The sequence below is a fragment of the Lutra lutra genome, chromosome 3 (assembly GCF_902655055.1).
Source record: "Lutra lutra chromosome 3, mLutLut1.2, whole genome shotgun sequence".
Taxonomy (NCBI): Eukaryota; Metazoa; Chordata; class Mammalia; order Carnivora; family Mustelidae; genus Lutra; species Lutra lutra.
In genome coordinates, this window is record NC_062280.1 from 177,763,838 (window position 1) to 177,786,395 (window position 22,558).

At 33.1% G+C, this 22,558-nt stretch overlaps 1 protein-coding gene across 1 annotated transcript; it reads right to left on the reverse strand.

The window, feature by feature from the left end:
• Window positions 1–1,466: 1,466 nt before the first annotated feature.
• On the reverse strand, window positions 1,467–15,182 carry SLITRK6 (SLIT and NTRK like family member 6). Its single transcript, XM_047720220.1, has 3 exons — window positions 15,099–15,182; window positions 7,997–8,039; window positions 1,467–5,584 (listed from the first exon to the last, which is right to left on the reverse strand). The coding sequence occupies exon 3, from the start codon at window positions 5,558–5,560 to the stop codon at window positions 3,038–3,040; it is 2,523 nt and encodes an 840-aa protein (XP_047576176.1). The 5' UTR covers window positions 5,561–5,584; window positions 7,997–8,039; window positions 15,099–15,182; the 3' UTR covers window positions 1,467–3,037.
• Between the last annotated feature and the right edge of the window lie 7,376 nt (window positions 15,183–22,558).

Consider the following 22,558-nt stretch of genomic DNA (forward strand, 5'->3'; position numbering starts at 1 on the left):
CTCCAATAAATAAATCTGTAAATTAATAAGTAAATAAATAAGCAAATAAATAAGTCTTGATCTGGTATGGTTAAACACTAATATTGCTATACTACAAAAATTTAGGATTCAGACATGAATCAGAACTTGCACTGATATGTAATAAGCAAAATATAAATCAAGAAAAAACTTGATTGATAATTACAAATTTGTTTGTTTATTTGTTAGAATGCCTAAGTACACCGGAATAAGGCTGGGGATAGTGAATTCAGACTTGGGACTCTAACAATTAGTTGAAGAAAGAAACTGCATTGGCCACTTAAGTAAAGAATCTAACAGAGACTATAGTAAAAATTTGCTGTTAGTGAGAGAGAGAAGAAATAGGAAATGCAGGTAAAATGATCAAAGTTCTGAGTGATTATCACAGGTCGCAAGACCCATTAAGAATTAAAGACCATCACTAGCTTTTTCAACTCTCAACTACTTCTAATAGGGAAGCAAATCTCATAAGAGAGATCCCATCATGAATGAAACATTTAAGCCTTTAAAATTTGTTACCCTTTGGAAACCATAATAATTTCTACATCATTATAAATTGTATTTGGACTCCCATAGAATTTTAGTTTTGCAGTTATATTTAATTTGAAGGATATATTTACATGACTTCATAAATGACTCTCTCCCATCTTGAGATAAGTTGAAGAATGAATACTATTACTTTAGGCGATTAACCATGAATAAAGATTTAAAAAAAAAAATCCTCCACGCAAAAGAGAAGAACATTCCTGAAGACATGTCTCTGTCTGAATTCATGGACCCATTCCAAGTGTCCTCCAGGCATGGGAATTTCTTCAGTCTTTCGAATTCCTCTGTGTACTTGATTGGAATCAGAAAATATTGGCAGATACTTCCCAGTGAATAGGAGAAGTATAATAACATGAAACCTGCTCCCACTTTGTTCTTCTTTTTAGAATGTAACTTTTAAAATCATGTTTTGAAATATTTATTACTCATGACTGTGCTGAAATTTTTTAGTGGATAAATATAATAGCAACCCATGTGCACCCAGATTTTCCCTTAGTAAGTATAACTTAAAAAAATTCTCATCTTTGTTCTTTTCAACTTTGGGCATTAATGGAGAAATTTAGGTTTTCAACCTTTTAATACATAATTATTAATTGTTTTCTATTAATATATGCAATGATTTAAAAGAAAACCTAGTGATATGACTTCATAATAGACACATAATTAGTCTTCATACCAGGCAGCACAGACCCCTACTGTTTTATCAACAGAAAGATTGATATTGATATTGATATTGATTCTTATTCAAAATCAAGGAAATGATATATGATTTGCTAGTATTCCAGACAGTTGAGTGTTGAAAACCAAAACATTTAATAGAACATTCAGGAATCAGTAAAATAGTATTAAGTAAATTAAAGAAACTCCTTTCTAATCTGAAATATGTTCCTTCCCAACCTTGTGCATGGATCTGCATGGTGTTCAGAAACAGAGCTAGATCACTTTGATTAATTCCATTTTGCCTTGTGAAAATCTGCTGTACCATTGATTGTATAATCAGAAAGAAGAAAAATAAATCCCTTTCATTTGTATTGAGTGGGAAAAGGATTTGCTGGAAAGGGAGACCTACTGGTCAGATTTAGGTTCGATTCTGTGTCAATAATACCCAGACACTGAGTGACCTTTTTGCAGATGGTAAACAAGATGTTTCTGTGTGTGTAACAAACAGAAATCTTCTCGTGCATGTGCACAAATGCATGCATGTGTGTGTGTTAATCCTGACTTGATTGAATTACAGATCAGACTAACTGAAGAAAATTCATTTAAAAAGAGAGTTTTCATTTTATTTTTATTGTAGTGAGCAGTATTTTTAATTTTCTTGAAAGGCACCCAAGAATAATTACCTTTGTGAACCAAAAATATACAAAACTGTACAGAATAAATAGTTCATAGAAATCTAGCTATACTTTCTTGTAAAATAAAGCTACATTGTCCCACTCTTGAGGCAACTTAAACCACCTACCCTTAGACATGCCTTTTGTACTAATTTATGACAACTACCAGTTTACATTAATAAAATTTTTTAAAAACACGATTTTTCTATTTGTTTTATACCTGTGAATTATTACTTGCCACAAGAAACATATTTCTATCATGGTCATTCAAATTTTACAAAGGATTAATGCTATGAAAGAAACCAAACTTAATTTATGCACTAATCATATTTACAGTTGAATATCAGTAGCATTTTAAAAATATCCCAAGAACAAGAATCAAAGTTTGAGCACAAATGACATACCTTAGTTCACAGCAGCATTGACAATAAGATTGTCCACACAAAAATGTGTAGAAAAACCAAAAAACTTTGCTTATTCATCACCTGAACTATTAATGACTCTTATTTTTAAATTCAGAAAGCATAGCAGTGACATTTTTCTAACCCTCAAATATTCAGTTTTGGGTCACTCATAACCTATATAATTCCACATTCTATTTTTTCTTTACTATTACTAGTCATAATTTTAAAGTTCCAGTTCCTTTTGCCTTTATTGCAAGAAAATTAGGTGTATCTGACAATATACATTTTTTTGTGGTATATGCTGATTATATAAATAATATATTCCTTACATATTATAATTACATATACAGGTATAACTTTTAAGTGACAAAACCAATTTTATTTCATCCACTGGTAAAGTAATTCAAGAAAATAAGGGTTGCTTAAATACTCAACCCTTTTAGATGTGCAACAGGACTTTTCTGAAACACTTTTAAGTATATGGAGAAATATTACTATAATCCTTGGATGATTTACATACAAGGATTAATTTATTAGGGGCAGGCAAAATTGCCTGAAGAAAATGCAATGGCTTCTCCCAATGATCCCTGAGTTTCTTTTTCTTCTTTTTTTCCCATAGGATTACTGCTGTGCTTTAGTTCTGATTGATGACACACACATGTAAGGCACTTATTTACAAGGATTGGACTTAAGACAGAATCACAGCATTTCTGCAAAAGCCCTCGATCTCTCCATCTATGTTTGCTGCTCCAAGACTTCTAAGTAGTCAGGTTCAGCATGTAAATTAGCTTTAAGCTCAAAATACTCATTTTTAGTCTGTTCCACTAATACCTTCCTTGGCCTTGAGTACATTAAGGTCTCCATTAACTTTAACTCTTCATGGGCTCCAGGATAATGTACTTCCATATCAGGCTGCAGTTGAGCAATATTCTTCCTTAGGTATTCTGTGATTCCCAGCTGCTGAAGTTCTCTTTCTTTCTCTAAAATATTCCTATATAATGAACTGGCATCCTGAAAGGATAAAAATTCAGTTGATTGGTCTGTGGTTTTGTATTTCACATTTGACCCTGTGAGTGGTGAATGATTTTCCCGTTCTAAAAGACTTCTTTGAAGATGTTTCGCCTCACTTCCGTCTTTTTCATTCCTTTCTTCTTCCTCTTCCAAATGCTTTGGGCCAAAGGATGGACTTCTATAGACATGAACCATGGGACTCACCATGTGCTGCTCATAGAGAGATGCTGTGGGTCTTTCAGCAGTGTGGTGAGTTGTTTTATGGCCATACATACTGTATTGAAGATGGACTAGACTGTTGTCTCTCATCTGTTCATCTGCTTGTTTCTTTTTGTATCTTCTCCTGCGGTGGAGAACAAGTACCACTATCCCTGCAGCGCAGAACACAATGGTTATGAACACGATCAGCAGCCCTAGTATTAGAACAGACAGCGGTACAGCATCAGTAAGTGATCTTAAAATAGTATCGGCTGTAGTTGTGGTTGTAGGAGGACTGACGATTATGTAACTAGTTTGAGTTGGCAGGGATGGGTTATTGACTAAACCTGGGCAAAGGAGTTCACTAGTTAGTGCTTTCAATTCCTTTTTGTCCAGGTGCTCTGGAGAAGTGCAGAGGATGTCATCTGTTACTGTGTTCTTACTCAGTTTTTGTAGCCACTGTTGCAATCCAACCAGGTCACAGGAGCAATCCCAGGGATTGTCCTCAAGGTCGATCTGAGTCAATAAATCAAGGTCATCCAAGATATTACTTACGGGGAGATGGGTAAACTGGTTTGCTTTAAGGTTTATCCTTGTTAGGGAAACCCCTGAAAAAATATGTGGTGGTAAAACTTGTAGGAGGTTATTATTTAAATAGAGGACTTTAAGTTTAGGCATTGGGTTAAAGGTTCCTGGCAATAGTTCCTTAACTGCATTGTATTCAAGATACAAATACTCAAGATTGTGGAGACCAAGGAACATGCCTCTACTTAATTTGGTCAGATGATTACCATTCAGATAGAGCTTTTGCAATCTTGTTAGATTCATAAAGGATCCTTCCTCAAGAACTTCAATACGATTGTTTCCCAGGTGAAGCATTTCCAAAGTGAAGTATTCCACTAGATCAGACTTCACTAATGTATGGATAATATTCCCTGCTAGAACAAGCTTTCTAGGGTTTTGTGGAGGAGGCTTTAGATCTGATAAGCTTTCAATATTGCGCTCTTGACAGTGTATTAGAAGTCCTGATGGGGATAGTACTTTGCAGTTACAGGGAATAGGACAGTAGGGTCCTGGAAGTTGAGTGAATGGCTTTGTAATATAGGGTATCAGAACTGGTGCTTTGGTGGCTGGTTTCAAAAGGGATGTGGTCTTGGTTGACATGCGACTCTCACTTATTGAAGATGTTACTGCCAGATGTAATGATCCTGAAGGATCCTCGTGTTCTTCATACACTGGTGGAGTGGGGCAAATTGATTCCTTTTTCAGTCTGCTTAGTACACTTCCTTTGAAAAATGGAGGGCTGTTGCACACAACATCACCAATTACAGATTGCGGAGGCATGTTTTCCAACCAAGTTTTTAGCTCTAATAAGTCACAGTTACAGGTCCACTTATTGTCCTCCAACTGAAGATCCAATATCCGGCCAATGTGTTCTAAAAAACCAACATAAGGCAATGTTTGCAACTGATTTCCACGAAGATCTAGATGGGTTAAAGGAACAAACCGAAATATGTTTGGAGGAAGACTCTCAATAGCGTTGTCATTTAAAATTAACACTTTAAGTCTGTGGAGTTTGCTAAAGGCACTTGGTTCAATCACAGTAATGAAATTGTTATCTGCTTGTAGGAATTCCAGGTTTTCCAATCCATGGAAGGTATCCTCTTTAAGAATTTCTAAGGAATTGTGATTGATATGAAGTTGCTTAAGAAGGCCAAGACCATTAAATGCACCAGTCTCAATATCTGCAATATTGTTAAATCCAAGGTGTATTGAGATAGCATTGGTAAGCCCAGAAAAGTCATTCGTGTGAAGCATTGTCAAGCCATTATTTAATAAACTTAGGTGGAAAGGTCGTGATGGTGGCACACTTATTTGGGATAACTTCTTGATACCTTTTTCTTCACAGTTTATTAGCATTGCACCATCTTTTTCCTCACAATTGCAAAGAGAGTCACAAGAACCTCTGGCTGAGGACATCGGCGATTGGGACTGTGAAGATATACAGGTGAGGAGAGATGAATATAAGAGATGAATCCACAGCTTCATGTTGTCATGTGATGAAATCTGATTCTGTAAAACAAAAGGCAACAGCAATGTACTTCAGCGGGCAGAAGTAGGGAAGAGATGAACCTGGTGATTACAAAATAATAGGGTTTCCTCTAAAAACAAAAAAAAATATTAATTACTTGGAAAATATGAATACCTTACTACATTTGCATTTTCTCTTATTTTTTTTCTAATACTATGACAAGCATGTTTTGCTTCACTTTTAACTTGTACTGTGATAAAAATGTAAAATTTAGGTCAAGGAGAATTTAAAATATTATATCATCAATGGTGTTCACATTTTCCAAATAAACTGCATTTTAATAGATGAGAGAGTTGCTGCTTAATTGGACTATTGATACCTCGATATGATGCAGAGGTGTAGGCTTGCAAAGACCCTGATTCCTTTTTTTTCTTTTTTAACCACAAAGTTGATGAGTCTAAGGTTGAAGGATTACAGTATAAAACAAATATGTGATATTAACCAGAAACAGAGAAAAAAGTAGGGAATGCAAAAATGTTAGAAAAAGTTAGGAAAAAATGTATGTATCTATGTATGCACACATGCATACATAATGTATTTCCTTTATTTATATTTTTGAACTGGATGTCACAATATACTATCTAATAATTGTATCTGTGTTTTAACCTGCTTTGATTTTTGGCTCTATACTTATTAATTTTATTATCTTATTTAAAAACCATGAGGAAAATAAGTCTCTGACCATGTAAGAAAGGAGATCACTATAAAAAGAATTTCATTTTAACTGTGCTGTCTAGGGCAGTTTGTATAAGTTTGATAGTATTCGATATATATGGTTAAGAGTGCCTGTTAAAATTTCACTTGTCACACTTTCTACTGAATTTCTAAAAGTAGGATATTTCCTGCTGCTTTTAAATCCTTTTATGAATAAGGTTAATATATACCTAAAGAAGAAAAACAGCTTTAAAACACATTTCTAGCTATTATAAAAGAATAAACAATGCCTCACATAAACTTCAAGCAAATGACTTTCTAATGAGGTCTCGAAACTGGCTTTAGGGCACAGAATGTCATCATATAATTAAGCAATAGACCTCCTTTATTATAAGGCTTAAAGCCACAGTGAACTCTAAAACAAACTGCACTATACTCAAACATTTGAGGGTACTTCTAATTTGGTAAATAAAAAAAATGACAGTTCAGGATAACAACATCACATATTCCAACTCCTTAAAAATTTAAGAAATGTATCTGAAATAGCAATTCTTTAGAAAGATTCTAACTCTGAGATGACAGCATTGACAAGATAAATACATATAACTCCAATGTATTTAATTGCATTTCTTTTCTTTAGTGTAACTTAACTTTATAGAAATTAAATTGAAAGATAAATAAACACCATATCTCAAAACTCTTCAACTTTTCCAAGTGGTATCTGCTTTCATTTATTTTTTAATGGAATGTGAACAGTAACTTTGAATCTACCTAAAGTTCACAATCCGATAGATGCAACAGAACAGATAGAACATCCCAAAACCAATCAATAATTCTGGAAAAAACTAATCCCATGAAAATACTTTGTTTTATTGAAAACATGTATAGCATGAAGTTTTCTGAATGGTAAAAGGCAACTAAAGAAATAAAACAGTATAGTGCCTTTCCATATAAAGGAAAAGTTAGCAGACTAAATTTTTCCACAGGGAAATTGATTTTTAAACAGCTCTGAGTCTATGTTTAGAACCCAACAGCTTGTAGTTGGAGCCCTCAACTTGTGGATTAGCTTCCACAAACACTAAAGTACTTCTTCATAGATTACTAAGAAAGAATATGATTCATTTCACCAGACACAGCATCTTGAGGAAATAGTAAATAACTTCCAGATGACAATCTCTAGTTACTGTTTTAATCTTATATTCATCTTATGTTCTTCAAAATGTCCTAGGGAACAGTTTCATATCTTTTCAGAAATGCACACAAATTTGAAGACGGCTTCCGTATGGGTAACATCTGATCCTATGTGAAAGAGGTCAAAAATCTCTGTTTACATATTTTCAGAAAATATATATTTTCCAGCCAGGAAATAAGAAAAATAGCATACAAAATACCAAGAATCTTTTAACATTCTGCTTATATTTTAAATTCAACAATGGTGTTTGGAAGTGATCTTTCCTTCAGAAAGCACACATACATAGTTTCTAATAACAAACTGGATGCTATGCAAGAAATAGTGGCATCTTATTTTATTTGTTCCTCTGGCAAGCCAGCTGTTGGACTGTCTGCTGCTCAGAGAAAACAGGCATCTGCTACAGCATTAGTGGTGCCAATGAGTAAGAATGAAACTGGATAGCTTTTAATGCTAAGTTATTTTTTTTAAAAGGGCAAATGTACAAATTCAATCACTTTAAGACAATGCAAAGATAGGTATTAGAAAAGCCTGGAAACATTCATCTTACCTGTAAAGCAGAAACTCTTCCTGACGTTATCTGCAATGCACAGCTGGAAGAGATGGTCAAAGTCAATTCACTTTCTTTATTAAAAAAGAAAACACCAGCCGCCACGTACTTTCTTCTCAAATATCACTTTTTGGCAGGTCCCATTGCTTCATAAAGTTAAAAAGCTCTGCTCAAAGACTAAACGCTGAGCAGTTCATTGAATATATTTCAGACCGAGTGCATACTAGATCATCCTGAAGCAGTTGCCTTTTCTCCCCAATTAAAATTCACGGCATACTTCACAGCTATGCTGACTTTCTTTGCATATAGTTAACCATTTGCAAGCTGCGGAATGCAGAAAATAAACAAGATGTTTCACAGAGCTGGGATTGATCACTCTTGCTTTCTTAGTTTGTAGATCCAAGCTGCAGCAGTGTTCCCTTTCCTCCCTTTCTAGTCTTTCTCGTTAGCTCAGTTTGTTATTAGTCAGATTGCCAAGGGCTGGGAGGTAGGCGTCAATAAAGAGACTTCTTGGCTTTTGACTCAGCCTTTAAGCTCTGAGTGCTTTACTCAGCCAGTGTCATTTAACACAAGAGACAGCTCCACCTTGGGACGGCTCAACTCCTCCTCTTTCTGCAAATGGCCTTTCCACTCCCTTTTGATACCAAAGAGAGTGCAAGTAAATTTCGATAGGAATAATTATGCACCGTTTTAAATGTATAATTTTTTTGTGTTGGAGAGCAAGCTAAATAATGCACTATGTTAAATTCTCCGTCGGCACAGGACTGTTTCATTTGCACACATGCGTGCAGCAAAACTGTCAGCACGCCGCCTGTAGAGTCCTTGCTTCAGGTTTTGTTTTGCTTTGTGTTTTACCGGCATTTGTGGTTGCAATGGTGCACTAGGTTTTTGAAACGTTAACGTGAACTACTTTCCTGCCACATTTGCCTTTTCGTACACACGATTTAAATGTCTTTTAAAGCCTCACGTCAGAGACTCCAAGTCGTACAGTTCATTATTTCTTTCCCTAGAGCTAATGTTCAGTAATGAGACCAGAAATGAGGTTCTTTTGCAAGGAAGGTAATATTTATTTGGAATGGCAATATGATTACTTTAAAATATATTCAAGAATATTACAGATGGTTGTCATTAATTGAACACTGCTTAACACTCTCAAAATTCTGAAGTGATGTCTCTTCAGGTGAAATGAACCAAGTTGAATGAGTATGTAGAAATTACAATATCCTGATTTTTATGGCACTGGCTGGAGAGAGCATTTTTTCCCCCTAAAATGTTTCTATTTAAAAAGCTACTTGTCCCTTCAACTCTCAAAAGTTTCTGAATCACCACTAATAAAACTTTCAACTGTCAAATTCCTTCTTTCTTTCCCAAAATGCTTGTTTTAAAAATCATTCCTCTTTTCATTCTAAGTACCCGAACTTTTTCACATCCAAAATGAATATACTAGAAGCTATTATTTATTCATTTTGAAATAGTCTATGCTTAGAAATACCCTTGGCTATAGGCTCTAAAGTCTACCTGTGTAATATTAGGTATTATTTCAGGGGAAAAAAAGGTAAAATCATCAAAATGGGACAATATCAGATTGGCTTATCATTTAACGATTATGTGCGATTGTGCACTCAAATTCATAAAGTTTTCATATCCTTAGCATGGAATAGTTGCTTTAAAAGATGGATTTTGAAGCAGTTTTTAATATTTTCACATTCCTTTATATTATATTCTTTCACTCATTAAGTTCCTCATTTATTTTAATGACACCATGTTTTAAGAGGAAATAGAGATAATGATACAGATGGGGGATTAGAAAGGGTAAGGAATGAGAGATTAGAGGAAATAAGAGAAAATCAAGGTAAGGAGTTAATCTCAGGCACAATGTGCTGCTAGCTGACAGCCAGGTTGCATTACCTTAAATCAATCTAATGATTTAGGTTGGTGACAAAATTTACTTAGAATCAATGGGAAAACAAGGAAGTAGAATAATTTCCCTTCCAGCACTGTACACAAAATTCTCCAAATGTGTTCCTTTTGGTTTTGGAAGTAAGACCTCAGGAGAAATGTTCTGGAAGTCTGTGGAGGAAGAGAGGTTCAAACAGACATATAGACAAATAGAACTGAGTTCCCTATAGATGGACACAGGTTTCTTTCATTTCCTCCAATTTGAGTATGTGTCTATTTTATCCATAGTATGCACCTAGAACATATCTCAAGTTATTTATGTTGAATCCCTTGCCTATAGATGACATGTTGTCCTCATGCATAAATTACTGGTTAATTCAATGGAAAGGAAGGCTTTTTTATAATTATTATTCTTTACTTTTTCTCTAGGTTTTGGGTGGAAACTCTAACAATGGCTAAGTAAAGAATTATCTGAGAAGCATTCTGTAACTTTTAACTGGTTCAAAGGAGTGGTATTAATAAGGAATTACTCAGCGTTATCTCAAACTCAGTAGTGAAATATGTAACAGTACACTTAAAATGATTATGGCTAAAACTACTGTTCTCTATATTTTGTTAACTGTAATTCCTAAGTTATTTCACTAAGTCAATAATTCTGTTATTCTTTCCAAAATGTTTATGGCGGAACATGTTATTGATTGTCAAATGACATTTAAGAATATTTTTTAAATTTCCAATTGTTACATGGAAAAATATTTTCCCAGTGTAGCTTTCCCCAAATTCTGATAATAAATTCATTAAGAGACCATAATAAATATTAAATTTTATTAATCTTTCCACATAATTTACCCCCAATGACTCCATATTGGAAAGTGTTAAAAAGTCATTAATTATTTTTAATCATATACTCTACCTTACGTCTTATTGTGACTTCTACAGCTTTTGGAATGTGCGTCTTCTAATTACAATGAAGAATACCAAGGAGTCAGAAGACATAAAACTACCTCTGTTAGTCATTTTAGAGCAACAGCTCAGAGTACATGGTTATGATACCAGGACTGAGGAGAATGCCTTCTCTTCTCTGCTGATGTGGAGGGTTGAAGGGGGTTGGGGGTGAGTCAAGGGTGAGGAATCATTTTACATATCTAGTGGTGACAAAGACCAGGTGGAAGAATGTTCTATGAAATTTGTTGGACTGATAACGCATGTGGGGTAAATAGAATGACAGGGCCAACATCAAGCACTAGAAAGAGGAAAGAAAAAATAATAGCAATGAAAGAGATTGATTCGTGCTCTATAAGACAAGTTCTACATCAGAGCACTTGCCCACCTTTTCCAGTGCCACATTTAAGTCATAAAATGAAAACATATGTCTGATTCTTTTTAACACAAGACTCTGGAAGCCTTGAAGAGAGGTCTTTGTACCATATGTGGTGTAGACTGAGGCATATTTACATATTCTGAAGATTGAAACTATAACCCTTAGTGATTCATTATGAATTATAATACTGTAGATGGATTTTACATACTTATTGATTATTTCATTCTTTTAAGAAATATTTAGACATTTAATAATCCTAAATTAGTGTCACTTTGAAAGTATGTATATAATTATTAAAAAAATATTCAAAACAAATTATTGGGAAATAACATTCCTGTGGGCTCTGTACTGGCAGGGAATTACACTAAAACTCATGAAAATACTATTAAAATTCAGTATTACAGATATTTGCAAAAAAATCAAATGTACAGAAATGTAGAAGAATTGTGCACTAGTTTTACAAATATTAACAAGGACATGTTTCTTTTTTCTAATTTCAAGCCAAAATTTTTCTTTAAAATTGTATATACTTTTGAAATGAGTATGTTTTGAAAATGAGTATGTTTCATTATAAGACTCTAAAGGATATTCAAAAGAAATAAGAGAAGTTAAATCCACTAACAATCCCAGAGATTAAATCTAATTTAAATATTCCTTATTTTATATTCCTATCCTGTTCATTGTATACAAAAGTAATAGCTCTTATAAAATTTTACAAAATATTTAAAGACAATAATGGGGTAAATTCTACTTAAAATATATAATTGGACTTATTTACATAAATTCTATTCATAGAAGATGACAATCAAAGAATGATGTCTTTTATCTTTCATGATGCTACGCTATACAGTAACCTTTGAATTCGCTTCTCAAATTTTGAACATAGGGTTCTCTTTCATGTTTCACTAGAAGAGAAGCCTGAAACACTTTACCACCATTACTATTTTTTGGTTCTGTTAGAGTCAGAGCATAATGATTATGAATACTTTATCTTCTGACAATAACACGCAATTTAACAAAAGGAACATGGCTTTTATATAAAGAAGAATAGAAAATTTTCTCACCTTTTAGCAATAACATCTTTGTACATGAGAAGGATATTTGCATATATTCATCATGAATAATGACTTCACTGAGGGATGCAAAATTATTTTAAGTTTTATAATCCTATAATTATGATATTTAACCAGTTTTCCAGATATGTAAGTTTTATTTAGTTCAATGCATTATTTAAGTAACATGAATATTATGTTTTAAGATCATCTATGTGGAGAATCTCCACATAGTGGAATGAAAATAAAATTTTACCAACCTAAGATTGATTAGTTGACACAAATTTAAGTACCAAACTTCACAATAAAGAGTCTATGTAGAGTTTACATGATAGATATAATATTTTATAAATCACACATAAATCAGTGTTTTGGAAACTTGCCCTTTGCATTGAATCTTTAATAAAGAGTTTAGTTTGTTATTTAAATCTTAAGTTTCTTTCATGCTCAATTTGATCTGACAGCAAAGTTATAAAACTAATAATGGAATTGCCTTATTCTAAAAGAGCTTTTACAATTATGCTTTCTGCTTTAATTTGAAATCTGTTGACACAAAGGAACTCTCTTATACCATTATTTAACCTGGCACAACCTAAACAAAGCAAAACAAAAACTTTCTCCTGGAAACTTGGATTATAAGCTCTCTGTCTTCATATGAAGTGTATTTGATTAGAAGACTTTTAAAAATTATTTAAAAAAAAACTAAAAATGTTGATGAATGCTTTACAACAAATAATGAGCAGTATGCAAGAAAACAAGTTCCAGTGTAATAATGGTAAACTGTGAGTTATTTTGATTGTAAAGACTCCCCTAGGGGAGGTTATTATCTACTTCTTATTTTTTTCTCTAATACTATAGAGTGAGTTGCATATAGGAAGCCCTCAAATAAGTATTCAAGTTGAATCCTTTCTTCGTATGTTCTCACTATCTTCTAATCTTAGGATACCTTCTTGTTCCTAGGAATGTATACATATTAATTTTAAAATTGTTGCCCATATAACAAAAACTTAATGCTAGAGATCAAGATTAAAAATATTTTAAAAATCGATCCCCTGGATCTTTCCTATTATTGTTGTTTGGCAGTTATTATAACACAATCTGTGTGACTAGACTACTTTGTTAACAGATGATTAACAATAATGCTAGATAAATACCACTGAATCAAATAAACACGACAGATGATCAGCTTGGTGGTTCCCCTACAGGAGGTTTAAAATTTCTGATTGTCTTTCTGTTGCCAACCACAATTTAGACATCACAGCCTCTTCCTATTATCGTTGCTGTTTCATGAGGGATGCAAACTTATTCAAATTGTTTTAATCTCATAATAGTGATATTCACCCATTTGTCCAAAACATGTCAGTTTCATTTAGTTCAATGTTATTATTTCAATAACATTAAGCTGTGCATATCATGACCATGAATATCATGCATATATGTATATTTATTTAAGTATGCTTTAAAATCATCTATATGGAGATGATTTCTATATTATGGAATAAAAGTAGTATCTTTACCAATGAGGACTGATTAGTTAACACAAAATTTAAATACCAAATGTTACACTCATTTGGAAAGAAATAATTTTTTTTTGTTACAATTGGATCTATACTCTGTAAAGAAAGAAATTAAGAATGTAACACATGTTTGTTGAGAAATAGAAGTGCATAGTTCAACAAGTGACTCAGTAATTATGTAATTATTTTATTTTGCATTATTTTTACTTGATAACAATGGAGTTAATATAAAAAAATAGTTATTGAACTATTAGTCATCATTAAAGTATCAATATTAAACAAGAAAGTAAATAAATTATTAGTGGCAGATTTCACTGAATAATGTTCACTTTTTATTAACAGGAATCTTGCTGAAAACTCCAAAACAAAATAAGCATTGTTACATTTTGACATATAGCATTTAAAAAAGTAGAATGTAACATAGAGAATAAGCTTTTGAACTGCAAACACTTCAGACACCGAGATATTCCTTAAGAATCTACACTCAAAGTACAAAAAAAAAAAAGCATTTACACCATACCTATATACTTACATGAATATAAATGCCTATTTTTAAATATAATTGTCCTTTTGATGATTTTACTTTATACATCCTACCTATATTAATCTACAGTCTCTCCTTTGAAATAATTGAGGCTTTCTTGTGACATATTTCAATGATGTGTATATCTCAAATATTACTATGTATATTGTATGTTTAAGACAATAAGGCAGTGTTATCTATAATTTTCATGTTTCCCAATATTGCAATAGAACATAGACCATTGTGATATATAACAACTAATAAATACTAATAAAATGTCAACAGTAATAAAGTTCTAAGAAAAACTAACACCTAATAATCAAATTACTATAATAAGCTATACTTGTTTAAATGGACAGATATCCTTTGTTGTTTTTTGGGGAAAGGGAAGGGAAAGGGAATTGACAGAAGGGTATCTCAAGTTAATTTTTGATGTATCACACCAGATTTTCCTGGGCAATATAAAAATTCAATCGTCATAAAACACTTACTTGAACTAAAGGCTTTCAATTCTCTCCCCCTCAAACAGTAAGTAGTAAGGTTGAAGTCACATGACTATAGTAAAACAAATACTCCTTGAAATATTTGTATTTCTTTGACTAATTATAATCAGAGAGGCATTTATAAAAAGTATTTCCTCATTTTTATTTGCAAAACCAACCTACTAAAATGTAGAAAACACTGATTTTTAGAAACCTCACAGCTTTAAACAATTATTTAGCAGTAAAACAATTTTTAAAACATAGGTTAGCCTATTTTAAGAAAGGAAGCAATTCAAGATAGCACTTACCTGCTTTTCCTTCCTGTACATGGAAACACATGGCTTCCACAGAATATTACAAATCTTTGATACTGGTAGAAATCACTGTTTAATAATTCTTGATATGGGGTAAGTGAAGAAACTGAAAATAAGAATTTTTGACCTAATAATAATCTTGAATATTTGTATAATATTATTAAGAACTAAGAGAATCATTCCTAACACCTCCCTTGGTTTAGAGCTTTCTCACTCTTTTAGCTCCCTCTAGTGGATATTTTTTAAAAAATTCTTAACAACTTTAACAGTGGGAGCGCATGATCTGTTGAATTTTCACTTTAAATGTAGCTGATGTGGGTAGTTGTTCCATTGCTGGTCCATAATAATTATTACAGTGCATTATAAGTATATTTTAAGAAAAAAAAACAACCAAATTTGAGCATGATTAGAAGCAAAGTTTAAGAAAAAAAAATAACCAAATTTGAGTATTATAGGCTATATTATTTATAAGAATAAATGACAATATCCATTGTTATCATCTATCATGTTCTTGAGAAGACTTGTAAATGTTCTTCAATTAAACCAAAGACAAAAAACAAAGAACATGCTACATTTATTTGTTAGTGTCCAACTACCTTTTTGTAAGTTTTTTTAATCCTTAGATTTTTAATTAATAATAATAACTAGTAATGGTATATATCTACAGCTGTGAGCACTCTCCATTTTTATAAGGAGTGTGATCACTCTATGTAGTAACAGATTTATCCTTAGAACAAACCTAAGTGGCAAGTGCTATTGGAATGAGGAAACTGGAGCATACATGTAACATATACAGTGTTATAGAATTAGGAAGGGCAGAGTTTAGATTTTAATCCAATTCACTCTGGCTTCAGAATTTGTTTACTCAGTAGGTAAAATTGCCTCTCAGGTTAAATGTTCTCATAAGTGCACATACTTTATAATAAGATCAGATTTTAATTCTATATGTAACAGGACTAATTTATAAAGAATACTTTTGAGGTGCACCTGGGTGGCTCAGTGGGTTAAAGCCTCTGCCTTCGGCTCAGGTCATGATCTCAGGGTCCTGGGATCAAGCCCCACATCGGGCTCTCTGCTCAGCAAGGAGCCTGCTTCCTCCTCTCTCTCTGCCTGCTGCTCTGCCTACTTGTGATCTCTCTCTGTCAAATAAATAAATAAAATCTTTTAAAAAAAAAAGAATACTTTTGATTTTTTTAAATTAAAAATACTTCTTCTAAAACACATTTCAGTCAATATGTAAACATTAGTGACAATTGTGGGCAAAGAATTGTATGGGTTGAAAACACGGAGACGAAACCTTTATATGTATACATACTTAGATATAGCTGAAGAACTGTATAATTGATTGAGTGATATATATATATTTGTATAAATAAATATATATATATATATAGTGAATCCCTATACATATATATGTGTGTGTGTATGTGTGTATAGTATGTGTGTATGTATGTGTGTATATATCACAGTTTCCTTATCATACTATATTATACTAACTATGTATACTTCTTTGTCCTTCTAAATCAGTGAGAACCAAGTTGCTATAAAGACTGATGTTAAGAGGAAATCAGTTTATGTCAGATCCTACTCTACTTGTGACTGAGGGAAGAGCTTCTTGCACAATACATAAATCCAGAAGGTCTTTGGATCAGATTCATGTTGTATGCTCTACATCCAATGAGCTCTGTAGTCTTTTTGATCTAGAATGGACCAGATACTTCCTAACCTAACATGGACCCCAGATAACATTCCCCCAAAAGATACATAATCTCCCCTTTATAATATACACGCTTCCTTCCACCCCAACAATTGCACCCCAGCCCATAATAGATACAGGAGTATTTTAGGTATCGAAGGACTGTGAACGTACTAGTAATGGGAGTGGGCATGCACCAGATGTATTGATAATCTAAAGAACAAATGGGGACAGGAATGAGATATGAGAAAGAATAGACCCACCAGGCATTAGAAGGGACTGGGGTGTTGTCTCTCTTTCTGATTACCCAGTTCTGCCTTCTCACAACAAACCTAACAACATAATACTGCTTATCATCCTTCCAAGGATTCGATTTTGCTATCTTTGTTAGTATTAAGATACTATATTCTAGGGCCCCTGGGTGGCTCAGTGGGTGAAAGCCTCTGCCTTCAGCTCAGGTCATGATCCCAGGGTCCTGGGATAGAGCCCAGCATTGGGCTCTCTGCTCAGCAGGGAGCCTCCTTCCTCCTCTCTGCCTGCCTCTCTGCCTACTTGTGATCTCTGTCAAATAAATGAATAAGATCTTTAAAAAAAAAAAAAAAAAAGGATACTATATTCTATATTTTTCATGGTACTCACAGTCATCATTGTGGATATTAGTTATGTATTCAGTTATTTAATAAATATTTCTTGAACTCTAAAAGTAATGATAATATTAACATTAATAAACATGTATTAATATTTTTAAATAAGAAATTACTGTGTCAGCACCTACTATATTTCAATTTAAAAATATCTTCACAACACCCTATAAAAGACATAATATTGTTAACTTCACTCTACAGATAAGGAAAGTGAAAATTAAGAATGAAAAATAACTTGGTAATGGTCACACAGTTAGTAAATAACAGAACAAGGACATTCTCTCCAGTCTGACTAAATGTAAAAATCATGCTTTTATGGCACCAGACCATTCTAATAAAATATAAAATGCATAAGGTTTGAGTTATTTAATACTTGTCTGATAAATTTATGTAAAATATCAAGTGAAATATTAACATAGTATGAATTTTTAGATTTGATAAAATACCTTGTTTCTTTAACCATATCTTGGGGGAAGAATTCTTTGTAAAAGACTCATCAAAGAAGATGTTATCTCAAGAGAATTAAATTTAAAATCAAATGTCTAATTGGCTATAAATCACTTTGCCAAAGGTGTGTACTGAAAAATACTTAGTTTGTAGTTCAATATCTCCCTCTGCTGTTAGAAAACACTAATGAAAATTGTTTAAGCATATATATTTACTTACATGATAGACGATAATTATACATTAAAACACTAAAATACATTAAAATTTCCACAATCTTTCCTCCTGCGTTTTAAAATTTTGAATCCTAGGTTACATTTAAGAAAACATTTTATTTACTTGAAATATGTGTAAAAGGAGTTAATGTTAGACATTAAACTTACAAAGAATTACTTATATGATTAATTTACTGTCGAAGTTTTATGTCTGTTGAATGGTTGTTTTGGGTATTCAAAATACACAGAAAGTATTACATATAAAGGAATACCTGAAAACTCTGTTTCCTTAAATAATAAACGTGTACAGGGCCAATTACTTGTCACTGGAATGCTCTTTTTTTTCTGTTCTAAAATGGAAATTTAAGATAAAAATATTTCCAGTTTCACACATTTCCAGGATAATACAATATTGTGACTAAATTTAATTTTTCAATAGCTACTTCAGTAAATTAACAGAATCTGAATACAGTATTAATCACAACTTCCTAATCATAGAAGAGACACATCAGAAACACAAATATAAAAAGCCCAATCATAAAACACATACATAAAAATATTACATTATTACCAACAATTTTCTTTTTAAGGTAAGAGGGACCATAGCATAGATATTAAAAAGAACTTATCACTTTTGTAGTTGCCAAGAATATTGTTTTTATTTATTTTTTTTAAAGATTTTATTTATTTATTTGACAGGCAGAGATCACAAGTAGGCAGAGAGGCAGGCAGAGGGAGGGAGAGAGAGAGAGAGGAGGAAGCAGGCAGGCTCCCTGCTGAGCAGAGAGCCCTTGCGCGTGCAAGTGCGCGTGCGTGGGGCTCAATCCCAGGACCCTGGGATCATGACCTGAGCCCAAGGCAGAGGCTTTAACCCACTGAGCCACCCAGGCAACCCGAGAATATTGTTTTTAGAAGCTATATCCTAAAATGATATTTGTGGTTTGAAGTATTACATGGCTATCATTTAATATTTATTATTTATGGAAATAAAAAAAAAACTTGAAGATTAAAATAAGTGGAACTATTATTTTTTTTTAAAAATTTATTTATTATTTGACAAGGAGAGAGAGATAGGGAGAGAGAACACAAGCAGGAGGAGCAGCAGGCAGAGAGAGAGGGAGAAGGAGACACAGGCTCCCTGCTAAGCAAGGAGCTCAATGCTGGACTGGATGCAGGGCTTGATCCCAGGACTCTGGGATCATGACTTGAGCCAGACACAGACGCTTAGACATCTGAGCCACCCAGTACCCAGAAATATTAAGTACTTTTATCAAAGGAAAAAGAGAATATAAATTTAGTTAATTCAAATAAGTCTGGGGGGGGGGGAAGGAAAAGAAAAAAGTGCCCCATAAACAAAGAAATAAATTTTCAATGAAATTAATATATTACTTATAGAAATATCCAGTTTGATGATTTAATATAACATAGGCTTAAACTTCAAAGGTTTGCTCTTATTTTTACATCTCGTTATTTATTCTCTATTATCTTTGTAAAAATCGTTGTTCCTTTGAGGCCAAAGATCAATAATTATCCCATACTCTTCCTTAATTCCTTCCAGGATTACAACTACCTGCAGGAGATTTCCCATGTCCTCAATCTAAAGAAATGGAAACTGACTCACTGTTTTCCTTTCCATTTCAAATCATCATTCTGACGTCTATCACCATCATTCCACCTGCACCCCTCTGATCCTAATTTCTTCTTCAGCTGTTCACTTCCATGATCACACACAGTTGTCATGTCCCCCAAATACTCCATGTTTAATCTATGAATTCAAGTACAACACCCCTCTGTGATTTGATGGTGAATGTTTCACATCAAACTTTTCTGCGGGGAAAGAAAACTTCATATGTATGCTATTTGCCTATTTTTGTGGTGTAAAAACTCCCACCACGCTAGCTAGCTACAAGAAAATAATGTGCTATGATTGGATGAAGAGTGGTGAAAAGAAGCATACACAAAGATTTGTCTGTGGACAAGGGTGAGAAGGTAGTGTGAGAAAGAAGTAGAGAGAAACAGAACAAAAAATACAAAATTAGGGCGCCTGGGTGGCTCAGCGGGTTAAGCCTCTGCCTTCAGCTCAGGTCATGATCCCAGAGTCCTGGGATCGAGTCCCACATCGGGCTCTCTGCTCAGTGGGGAGCCTGCTTCCCCTCCCCTCTCTGTCTCTCTGCCTACTTGTGATCTCTCTCTGTGTCAAATAAATAAATAAAATCTTTAGAAAAAAAAAAACACAAAATTAAAATCACAGATACCTACTGCCTTATCCCTGTCTTCTAAACCAATGGCTTCCCTTGAAAGAGTTGCAGCATATTTAAAGTAAGTGCCAAGTAACATGAGAACATGGAATCAATCGTGACAGACTCCTCGGGATGTGATCTGGAAGAGGTCATACACCTGTAATATTTACATCCCTACAAGTAACTGTGTTCATGCCTGTGACAGGGTAATAGACATACGAGCTTAATAGCTATGTCTGCACATTTGCTTCTGGTTTTTAAGAGATTGCAAAGTTCTCCTGAGCTCCTTGGAAGGTGAATTTTAGAAGTTTGAAGGTAACTGTGTTGTCAGTTCCACAGTTTGAATTTCTACCTGTGTCTTTGTTATCTGAGAAAAGAAGCTTTCCATTGTCGTCCTTGAATTTAGGTAGTCACATACATTTTTCTTATCTGGGTGGATAGTCTAGTCAAATTAGAAAGCTAAAATTTGTCATAATAACACATTCAATTTTACAGATTAATTTGGGGAATAGAAATATTCTTCTATTGAGTCTGTTTTCCATCCTGGAATGTAGTATATGTGTCCATTTATTCTGGTAATATAAAAAATTGTTAATTATAGTATTTAAAGTTATATCCATATATATTCAAAAATATTCTACTGTCTAGTTTTTGTATTGGTTATTTCTTTAACAATGGGAAAATATGCGTCTTTTAGTGTTTTATGTTTAATTTATTCAACTCCTTTTATAGTTCTAGTTTTAGTAATATTTTCAGTTTATTTCTATATTTTTATTTCATTTCAAATTTTGCTATTTATAAAACCTCGAGTTGGCTTGATATTTCAAAGAGGTACAAGGTAGTACAAAAACATACAATTATATTCCTTTGATGTTAGACATGTATAAAAATATATTACTATACTTGTTATAAAATGAGTTAATTATTAAATTTTATGAGCGCAATTTCTGACAGACTGTTAACCAACTTTCTTTTCTATGCTCTTTAATATGCCTAAAAAGCAATATCAAAGTATCAAAATGATTAGATAAGTACTGAGAGATTTAATATGTTCTTTAAAAGGCGTCTGTGGAATACACATATGCAGTATTTGCAGTAATGGGAAAGACCAAAGAGGAATTCCTGTCATAGATGAAAACAGTCTATTTAGTTTATAAAAGAGAAAACAAGTTGCCAAAAAACATACTACTTGTCCATCTGTTCCTTTACTTAATGTAGAATTTTATCCGAAACGCTTAGATAAATCGGAGTAATTCTAAGTCATTCTAGCTTAGTGGCTTATTTCTTCACTTGAATAAATTTATCCATAAGGCGGCAATATTTAAAACCTTCTATGTTAAAAAAAAAAAATTCTCCCTTGGCAAGTTAAGTGATGTCTATAAAGTAACATCACTTTTGAACTATTTTACTATTGCAAATAGGAGTGGCAAATAAACAATTATTTTAGAATAAATAGCACTAAAATTTATAAGTGTTTCAAAGTCAGTTTAAAAATCAGCATACGACATCTTATCACCACCTCACCATTAGACAACACACACACACACACACCTCTGCCTAAAAATCTGTACATCTATATACCTTTACCTTTGGTGTTCTTTTATGTATTGATTTCTTGAAAGCCAGATCGTTATATTCACTACTCCTCTTTTTCCATAGTTTATTTTATGGCAATAAAATGTACTTCTATATCACTTTAATTAAAAACTATTCATGGAGAACTTCATTATTGTCAGACCAAGTGGATATATTAATCGCCCTGAAAAAGTACTCTAGTCTTTCTAGATTACACCATAGCAATAATAGCAGTAAGAAAAGAAATATCAGCATTACAGTTAATTATAATTGTAAATGATGGGAAAAAGAAAAATTGTTTGATTTATAATATGGAAACAAAATTGAATTTGAGAATTTAAGCAGGACTCCACATAGAATTGACATTTATGCTGACATTTTCAGAAAAAAATGATGAGCCAGAAAATGACTTGATTGCATGTACAGATTTGTGTGATGGGAAAAGGATAAGATCTATATGGGATTCTGGCAGTTGCCGTCCTCACTAACAACCACATGGAAGGAAACTAGGATAAGACTGTGACCTATATACACTGCAGATGAAAGATATTCATATATTCTATCTCCTCCTAACAACATGGCCAAGGATATAACCAGATCCCTTTTCATGTCCCTTTTTCCCCCTAGAGCTGAAGCAACT

Bases quoted from the DNA above. Each gene is read 5' to 3' on its own strand.
- SLITRK6 (XM_047720220.1), bottom strand. From the start codon at position 5,560: ATGAAGCTGTGGATTCATCTCTTATATTCATCTCTCCTCACCTGTATA.